General features: G+C 31.2%; 1 protein-coding gene and 1 long non-coding RNA gene across 3 annotated transcripts; one reads left to right on the top strand and one right to left on the bottom strand.

The window, feature by feature from the left end:
- The first annotated feature begins 128 nt into the window (after positions 1-128).
- On the top strand, positions 129-3,436 carry LOC130667357 (uncharacterized). 2 transcript variants are annotated; one of them, XR_008989829.1, is made up of 4 exons: positions 129-1,199; positions 1,277-1,354; positions 2,394-2,676; positions 2,748-3,436. It is a non-coding gene; the product is annotated as an uncharacterized LOC130667357 (long non-coding RNA). The 2 variants fall into 2 exon arrangements; XR_008989828.1 differs by lacking the exon at positions 129-1,199 and having other exon boundaries at positions 1,210-1,354.
- Positions 3,437-5,863: 2,427 nt separating this feature from the next.
- Positions 5,864-8,780, bottom strand: LOC130667210 (transitional endoplasmic reticulum ATPase TER94-like). The gene is made up of 2 exons (XM_057468707.1): positions 8,685-8,780; positions 5,864-8,542 (listed from the first exon to the last, which is right to left on the bottom strand). The coding sequence occupies exon 2, from the start codon at positions 8,489-8,491 to the stop codon at positions 6,083-6,085; it is 2,409 nt and encodes an 802-aa protein (XP_057324690.1). The 5' UTR covers positions 8,492-8,542; positions 8,685-8,780; the 3' UTR covers positions 5,864-6,082.
- Between the last annotated feature and the right edge of the window lie 1,609 nt (positions 8,781-10,389).

The raw sequence follows: 10,389 nt of genomic DNA, 5'->3' as shown, positions 1-10,389 counted from the left end.
AACCGTTTGATAACCATTTATAGATAAAAAATATGCGCATTAATTAATATACTATACAATGACAGAAGCTACGATATATGAGCGAGAATAAAAAATTACATTTATGATAATATAATAAGTCAATAACATATTAACAATCATTTATCACCTTATTAATCATATATCAATTTTTTATCTCTTATATATTTTTTGTTACTGCAAACTTTCAAATTGTATTTAAAATTTGTTACGAAAAAATGGAATTTCTGGGTAAACTATTACAGATATGACAAAAATGTATATAGACAATTTAGTAGCTTATGAAATTCTCTAGAAAAAAGTCTGTTGACATTTTCACGTACGCCTAATTATTATGACGTAATTTCAAATTTAAGTAAAAAGTAAATTTTTATTTTTATTAAAAATAATCTTGATCCCTTATTTATTTTGTCTGTAACTTTAAAACTATCAGAGATACGTTGATAAGCACAGAAACCTTTTTTGTGGTAAATTTAATTTGCCACAATTTTTATTTGAAACATTTTTCTCTAAAATTCATTGTTTCGCCACAAACTTAACTTTTGAATTAATAAATTGGTAATATGCGATTACCTTCATAAAAAATATTCTCGTATTTATTGGCGCGAAATAAATATTTTTGAAAGTAAATAAAATAAATAAATAAACTTTAATAAGCAGCTTTAAACATCGTAAACTAGTTGGCACAAAAATGGAATATTTTTTAATAATTGATATATCGAAAAATTGCTCTTTCAGAATCCGTAATTGCTCCAATTAAAAAATTAATGTTTAATTAATTATGCGTAGTTAAAAATTCAAAATTTAATTCCTAATTATCTCAGTAAGTAAAATGTTTTTCATCTGTCAAGCAAAATTTGCTCCGTTGTTTTTCTATAGAGAATGATCGTTTTTTACCTTATCATTTTAATAATTAATTAATTACGAGAATTAATTACCAAAGCGTAGGGACAATTAAAGTATGACGTCACAATTGCGAAATGTCGCCAGTCGTCTACATGAGTATAGTAAATAAAGTCATATCATTAACATGAGTATGTGCCCAGGTAAACAATTTATTGTGTACTCGTGTACTGTTTAAAAGCATGGAATGAACGGCTCTTGACTAGGCATGCATTCGTTACACTGCCGTTGCGATGGAGTTCGTTTTGAAAGCTGTGAAATTATTTACCCCAAAATTTGTAAGTTAAAAATCAATTATTAAATTTAAAAATTTTAATTGTTGCAATCTTAACTGTATAACTTCCGTTTTCTACAGTTTTTATTCTTTACATATTTTACATTACATAGCCTTTAGGTTACTTTGCAAGCAATTTAAAGTCCCTATTTTCTTTGGGTAAATATTATATATATATGTTAGGGTGCTTCACTTCGAAGCACAATTTTTTTTTACAAGTGCATGTGGATAAAACCATAGTTCAACACAAAAAAAAAATTTTCGCGCATGAAAAAAAATTCTATGTCGATTACAGACCTAGCTCATTGAAAAATTCGATTTTACCATTTAAATAACACGGGAAAAATTTTTTTTTTAGCTTTAAGTATTGTTAACTCATTAAATAAATCAATAGATCGAATAGACTAATACATATTTTTGCAGGAAATTGAACGCTCTACAAAAAAGTTTTCTTATCATTTTTCGATAAATCCATCTATTCAAAAGATATTCGAGCTCGAAGTCAAGTTGGAGATCTTTTTACTTTTCCGGTGAAACTATCAGACTTATCACAAAATTTTATGAGGCCTTTTTTGCTGACAATTTTATTTTCTACAAATTATTATCAGTAAAGTTTTTTCAAATTCCGCATTGTTTTCTAGTTATTTTCATTTCAATGTCGAGCTCTTGAAATCGATCAGAACCACTTTTTTAAAAGCTTGAAATTAAAATGAAAATAACTTGAAAAAAATGCGGAATTTGAAAAAACTTTACTGATAATAATTTGTAGAGAGTAAAATTGGCAACAAAAAAAACTCTATAACGTTTTGTGATAAGACTGATAGTTTCACCGAAAAAGTAAAAAGATCTCCAACTTGACTTCGAGCTCGAATATCTTTTGAATAGATGGATTTATCGAAAAATGATAAGAGACCTTTTTTGTAGAGCGTTCAATTTCCTACAAAAGTATGTATTAGTCTATTTGATCTATCGATTTGTTAACGAGGTTAAAAATACTTAAAGCTAAAAAAAAAAATTTTCCCATGTTATTTAAATGGGAAAATCGAATTTTTCAATGAGCTAGTCCTGTAATCGACATAAAATTTTTTTTTGTGTTGAACTATGGTTTTTCCCACATGCACTTAAAAAAAAAAATTTAGCTCTGAAATGAAGCACCCTAATATATATATTTCTAACAAACTACTCTAAACTTTTTCAGACTATGTTTCCTGACCATCTTTTCTTTTTTTATTCCATATCTTATCTATTAGCTATCTGTTTCTCATCTCGTTTTTCCATGTTTTTGCAATCACGGAGTGTTTTTAGTGGGCAAGATTGCAGACAGGTGGCATTCTGGCGGCTATATGGAACGAATCCCACAGGACAATGCATTATATCAACTTGTGAAAAATAATTCATTTGCTCTTTGTGGGATTCGAACCTGAGTCTGGGCAGTACTTGAGTCCGAAGACAAAGTGTTCTCCACTCCACCACAAATACTGGTTTAATTATTAAATTCATTAGTTTTATATTTGTTAAGTATGATAAGTAATAAATAATAATTTTCCTACAGAATAAAAGCTATTGCTGTTGCAATTCCAAATATTTACGCTATGAAGAAGGTGCAAAATTTTGCTTATGCGAGAACGAGTACCGGAAATTGAAGAACTACGTGGGTTACTTAAAATATTTGCAATGTTTGATTATGATCGATGATGCCTTTTTTGATATACTAAAATTAAATTATAAATATACAAAACTAATTTATGACCGGGAGTATACCAATATAAAGATCGCGATATTACAAATTATTCAAATTGAAGATAAACTACTTGAATACTTACCTTCCAACAAAATCACAATTAATTCATTGGACCAAAAGATTAGTAATAAAGTCCAGTTATTAAAAAATGCACATCCAATAATTTTGAAGTTTCAGCGATAGTCCGTAAAACCAAAAATACAACTATAACTAGAGAAGATATGGCAACTCATTTGTACGATAATCTATGGAATCACGTCGGGATAATCAAAACCGATGTTGTGGAAAATTATAAAACAGCACAGGAAATAACAGCTTCAGATGGGTTAAATATCTAAAAAAATCTTATTAATATTAGTTTCTTTTTTTTCTTCAATTATACACAAATATTGGTAATAAATTGTGAAATAAAGTAATAAAACAATGTGTACTAAAAAAATATTTTTATTGAAGTAGTGGATTGTTAATTATAATTATTAATAAAACATACGTATTTACACTTAAACTGTCAAAAATAAATTGCATGGTTTGTATTTTCTAAGTTTACTCCCTGATTAAAAGAAGCTATTCAAAACTATTCGAATAATGAAAATTATAATAAGCGATTAAAAAGTATTTGAAACGATTTAAAATTGAAAAATTTAATACTCTTAAATCTACGTTATCAGTTAGATTGCATTTAAAACGATTAAAAAAATCTAATTGAATAGAATCGTTTTGAATCGACAAATAATAATGATCAATTGTCGATTCAAATCTAATTAAAACAATTTAAAAAATTGAATCGTTTCGAATTGTTTTAAATCTCCGTATGAATCAGAAATTCACCTGTTATTTGTCGATTTAAAAGTATTTAAAACGATTCGAAGCATTAAATTATTTCGAATTGTTTTGAATCTACCTACGAATCAGTAATTAGTCTAGTATTTGTCGATTTAAAACAATTTAAAAAATTGAATTGTTTTAAATCGCCGTGGCGAGCCAGAAATTTAACTATTATTTATCGATTCAAAAGTATTTGAAAAATTAAATCGTTTTTTATACGTCGATTCAAAACGATTCATTTTTATTTCCTCTTAAAAAACGATGTCAATCAAGTCGATTTAAAAGTATTCAAAAAGATTAAAAATATATTTTTTTGAATCGTTTCGAATCGATTTCAATCGTTTCTTTTAATCAGGGACGTAAGACATTAATATTTTTTTTCATTTTTTATTAAAATTATTTGTTAATAATAATAATCATTTTGTTTCATTGTTCTTTTGGGATGCTAAATCTCTCAGTGTATATTAACATATGAATTAGTCTGAAACAAAACAATTTATGAAAATATTAAATATAAATATGGTCATCTTTCAATGAACTTAATAAATTCAAAAATATCCCAACATCCTATTGGTTTATTTACACCTGATTTAACTAATAAATAAAATAAATATCAATTATGGGTCAAATATATATTTTCTATTCAATAATCTTTATTTTAGAGGTAAAGTAGTTCGTTTTTAAATAAATGCTGTTTTAATAAAGTGGGATACGCATTTGTTTATAACCATAATTACTGTTAACTAGAACAAGGGCCTATTTATGATTTTTATGTGTGTTTTATTTAAGTTTTAGGTATTGGGTATCAGGAAACTTTCCAAGACCACTCAAACTGTGTTTATATTTCTCCGAATAGAATTTAATGATTTATTTATCTATTTATTTCGACTTTCTTATAATCTAAATATATAATTTAATAAGTATGTGCTACAACGATTTATTATTTAAATTAACGACTAATTATTGATAAAATGCAATAAATGTTGTAAGATCTTAATATGTAAATTTCAAATGGAAATTAAACGCGCGGCCATTTATGTATTTCAAATAATACAGATGGATCTGGGCCATTATTATGAGAGATCCGAACAGAAGCGTAACCGACGCAACAAATGGACGCTAATTTGTTGACAACTTTCAGCTTATGTAACTGTTGACTACAATTTGGCTGCAAGTTGCTCAGAAACTTAGCGACAGGTTGCGGCAGTAGATTGTCGCCAAGTTTCTGAGCAACTTGTAGTCAACAGTTACACGAGCTGAAAGCCGTTGACAAGTTTCTCGGAAAGTTGCCGTCAACTTATGGAAGTGCCAACTTTTGCGGTCAACTTGGTGAAAGGTTGCGGCAGTAGATTGTCGCCAGGTTGCCGCCAACTTGGCTATCAGGGTCTTTAAAAGTATCCACCCTGATAGCCAGGGTTTCTCATCCAAAAGTTGGTATTCATTAGTTTGCGATCAACTTGACGACAATTTTAGCATTTGCAACTTTTGGCTACAAGTTACCGCCAACTTTCTGAGAAATTTAACGCCAGTATGGAGCCGCAACTGGAATTCAGATTTCTGAGAACTTTCTCAGGAAGTGACCGTCAACTTATTGAATTTCCAACTTTAGCCTTCAACTTTCTCAGAAAGTGTCTATCAACTTTGGAAGTATCAACTTTTGCGGCCAACTTGGTGTCTAATTGCGGCTGTAAGCTTCTCGCCAATTTGGCTATCAGGGTAAGTTTCATTTTGCAATAAATGGACAATTGACATTACTTCGACGTGAACAGAAATTCAACCGTCGGCAAAGTAAGTCTCGTTAGCTTATACATATAGGGTTATTAGTGTACCAGGCATTTAATGACCACATCTGTACACTAATTACTTAATAGGTGGAGGCACCTGATGCCATTAAGGACTAAGTTTTTAGAATTAAAAAAATAAAAAAAACTATTAATATTTAATATAAAATAATTAACTGATAAACTAATTTTTAAAAAATAAAATTTAATTGATTCAATAATTAATTATTAATGGGATTATAATAATAAATCATGGATTAATTATATTTATAATATAAGAAATAAAAAAAAAATTTTTCGGAATAATTATCATTTATTTAAATCATTATAAATTATTATACTATTGAGATAGAAAAACTTAATTATTGTTCATCATTTTTTTTGTAATATTATCAATATAATTGTATTATTAATTTTAAAAATTCATAATCATTGATTACAAAAATTATTTACTTATTATAGAAAAATTTTTATTGAAAAAGAAAGAGAGTAATTACTTAATTTATTTATTTTTAACTTTTTTGAATTTGTAAGAAACATTTAATTATAGAGATCCTCATCAGCGTCATCTTGGAAACCTTGATCTCTTTGTGAAGTGTCTTGAGGACTTCCGGTGGTACTTTGAGGGAATCTGAAATTAGTACCAAAGCCGCGAGATTGCTGGAGAGTTTGTGAGAAGCCTTCGTATTTTCTGATGTCGTTGTCGGATACAGAACGACGAGCGAATTTCATGGCTTCTTCAAAGTGAGCCCGAGTGATTTCCGGTACAGGATCATCTAGATCTTGTTCCATATCCTCAGCAGCTGTAGGGTTTTCCGCTCGTTCTCTTTCTCTGCGCATGTCGGCTTCAATGCATTGTCTGATGGCTAATTTACAAGCACGCTGACAAATTTCAGTCAAATCAGCACCGGAGAAACCTTGGGTTACTTTAGCGAGGAGCGTCAAGTCAACATCATTAGCTACTGGAGATTTTCGTAAGTTGGCTTTGAAAATAGCTTCTCGGGATTTTTCATCAGGAAGCGGTATGTAGATAAGTTGATCAAGGCGCCCTGGTCGAAGCACAGCAGGATCAATTATATCTGGACGATTTGTAGCACCGATGATGAACACATTTTTCTTAGCTCCCATTCCATCCATTTCAGTGAGAACCTGATTGATTATACGGTCCGCAGCACCACCTCCATCACCGCCTGATCCACCCCTAGATGCGGCAATTGAATCCAGTTCATCGAAAAACAGAACACAGGGTGCAGCTGACCTGGCTTTGTCAAAGACATCTCGTACATTGGCTTCAGACTCTCCGAACCACATGGTCAGCAATTCCGGTCCCTTGACGGAAATAAAATTCGCTTGACATTCATTAGCAATAGCTTTAGCCAGCAAAGTTTTACCACATCCAGGTGGACCGTAAAACAAAACTCCTCTCGATGGCTGCATGCCAAACTTCAAAAATTTTTCCGGATGCTCAACAGGGTACTGTACCAGTTCCTGTAACTCTTTTTTAACATTCTGCAGACCTCCGACGTCCTCCCATGTGACGTTAGGAACTTCAACAGTAGTTTCGCGCAAAGCACTTGGAGTACTCTTAGACAAAGCATATCTGAAGTTCTCCATCGTGACTGCAAGTGAACTCAGCACCTCAGCATCAATCTGCTCATCGTCCAAGTCAATCAAATCCATTTTTTCACGGATCTGCTGCAATGCAGCCTCGGAACACAAAGAAGCCATGTCAGCGCCTACGTGGCCATGGGTTTCAGCAGCGATCTGTTCCAATTCAACATCATCAGCGAGTTTCATATTCTTGGTGTGAATTCGCAAAATTTCTAGACGTCCGATGGCATCAGGAATACCGATGTCTATTTCTCTGTCGAAACGTCCGAAGCGACGTAATGCTCCGTCAATGCTATTGGGGCGATTGGTCGCGGCCATCACAATAACATCAGATGTCTTCTTCATACCGTCCATCAGTGTCAGCAATTGTGAAACAATCCGTTTCTCAACTTCTCCTTGAGCTTTCTCACGTTTAGGCGCAATGGCGTCTATTTCATCAATGAAAATAATAGCAGGTGAATTTTTCTCAGCTTCTTCGAACGCTTTACGCAAATTACTTTCAGATTCTCCAGCGAGTTTGCTCATTATTTCCGGGCCGTTGATAAGGAAAAAGAATGCACCAGTTTCATTAGCAACAGCACGAGCAATAAGTGTTTTTCCAGTACCTGGTGGACCGTACAGTAAAATACCACGTGGTGGTTTAACTCCAATGGCTTTGAATAGCGAAGGATGACGAAGTGGTAACTCAATCATTTCTTTTATTTGCGCGAGTTGCTTGCGGACACCACCGATATCATCATACCCTACGGCATTAAAAACAGCTTCTTCTTCCTCACGTTTAATTGGGTCACCCTCGCAGTGGATAACAGTTTCAGGCGCAACTATACAGTAAGGACTGGGATCAGTTTCAACGACTTTGAATTCCACAGCACGCATTGCACTTCTGACGACAAAGATGTCATCCTTGTGAACAGGACGATAGGCCTCGACAAAATACGGTTTCAAAGCCACTTCAAATAGATTACCAGTGAGTCCTTCGACGGTATCATCAATTGGCAAAACGTGGATTCTCTGCCCATATTTAATATCCGGGCATGGTTGGACTGAAACGACGTCACTTAAACGGACACGTAAATTATTTCGTACCACCCGGTTCATTCGAATTTTATCATCTGGACATGAGTCATCAGACAAAACGATGCAGACTGTCTGCTTGCGTCTTTTACCTTTAAGTAAAACTGTATCACCCCTGAATAATTGCAACTCCGCCATTTTGGCATCGGACAAAGCAACCACGGAATTATCATCCGTGACGGCTTCATCGACTAGTAACCTATTGGGCTTGCTCTTCTTTTTTAAAATAGCTGTTGCTAAATCTTCACTTTTGTTATCACTCATGATTTATTTTATTTTATAAAATACTTTGGATCAAACGACACGTGTCTCGTTCTGAAAAATAACCACAAAATTGCACGGGTTAACCTTTAATTTTTTGCACCACGAAAATTATATGCTACTCGCATGCGCTTTGATCTCATGCCAGTAATTGAGGGTTGATGTAAGTAAAAATAAATATTATTTATATAAATACCTTAGACTTGAAGCTTGGGAACAACGAAGAACGAAAAGAAATTTAAAACTGCACTGGCACTGACTCAGCACTCAGCTGTCCTTTGCTGAACTGAAGAGTGGTAGGGATAACAATGAGTAAGAGTTGATATTCAAACGTTAATGTGTTCGGACACTTACCAACCTAAAGTGCATTTAACTTTTTCAGGTATACTCCAGGTTTGAGGGTCTGTAATATTTATGCGCTATTGTTTTTCATTAAATTCCCTCATTTTAACTGGATGCGGGCTGCAGACATTTAAACAAAGTGACGATTATTAAAAGTATTATTTTTGGCGCGGATTAGATACAAATTCAAATTTTGAGTGTTGGCAGCTATCACTTTTGGCTTCAGCAACTTCACTCTGTCAGAAATAGTCTTGTTTTGTCTCTTGGCACACAATTTACTATTTTATCATCACATTAATTTGAAATTTATTAATTAATGCACTTGAAATTATTTTTTAATTAATGATTCTACATTTTAACTGAAAAATATGCGAAAATTATTTAAATACTGCGCTATTTTTTGGCAAATGGAATTTTCTGCATGAAATGATCCAAGAATTTATTCGAAGCTTCTACAAACTTTATTTATTAAACTTCATTTGAAAACCGTTTATTTATTTACGCTTCCAAAAATTTTATGGCAAAATTTTAATTGAAAAAAATGCGCGTACAAATTATTCATTGATGTGAATATGCATTTTTTAATTTTTTTTCAACTGACATTTTATTTATTTATTCAAAAATTTCCCTCTTGTCAGTTACATTCACACTCGAAAATTTTAATGAGTGTGAATGTAACAGCAATCAGACAAATTTAATGAGTGTGAATGTAACAGCAATAAGACAAATTTAAAATTAATAATAAATAGAGCAAATAATTAACAAAATAAAATTTTTAAAAAATGCGCATTCAAAAAATTCAAAAATTTATGAGTGCATTTTTTATAAATATTATTTTTTTTAGTATTTCTTATACTTATTTACAATTTTACATTTGTCTGATGTCTGCTACATTCCTCGGAAATTTTAAGATACTGAAGTTGGCCGACGTCTAATAATTTTTTGAATTTTTTTAAAACGATAAATTATAAGAAAAAAGTATTTTAAAAAAATGCACTTGTAGTTTTTTAAATTTTCTACATGTGCAAATTTCTAGTTTTTTTTTTAAATTGATTTCCTGAAAAAAAAATCCGATCATTGTTAATTGTCTGAATATTAGGATCATAAAATTTTACTCATGTGACGTAGCAAATATGAGACAATTAATAAATTTTAAATAAATAAATTAAAATAATGAAATTTAAAAAAGTGCGCGAACTGATTTTTAAATTATTTAAATACGAATTTTACAATTTTTATTTATTTACTCTACAATTAAAAAAATTGTCAATTATCATTACAGTCACATAAAATTTTTTAAAAATTCCGCGTATTTTAAACTTCAAACCCAGTGCAATAAATTTTATAAAAAGTCAAAACCACAATTTTTTTTTTTATTTTATTAGTAAGTATTATTAAACTCTTTACATACTTTATCGTTATAATGAATAACTGATAGATTTCTTAAACTTGTAAATTCACTCATACATTTTTTTTTTTTTGTTTTTTTTTCTTTTTCATACGTATGACATACTAATATCCATCATCACTATATTTACCTTCACATATTAATCCTCGAC

The sequence above is a fragment of the Microplitis mediator genome, chromosome 1 (assembly GCF_029852145.1).
Source record: "Microplitis mediator isolate UGA2020A chromosome 1, iyMicMedi2.1, whole genome shotgun sequence".
Lineage (NCBI taxonomy): Eukaryota > Metazoa > Arthropoda > Insecta > Hymenoptera > Braconidae > Microplitis > Microplitis mediator.
This window is presented reverse-complemented; position numbering and strand designations above follow the sequence as displayed.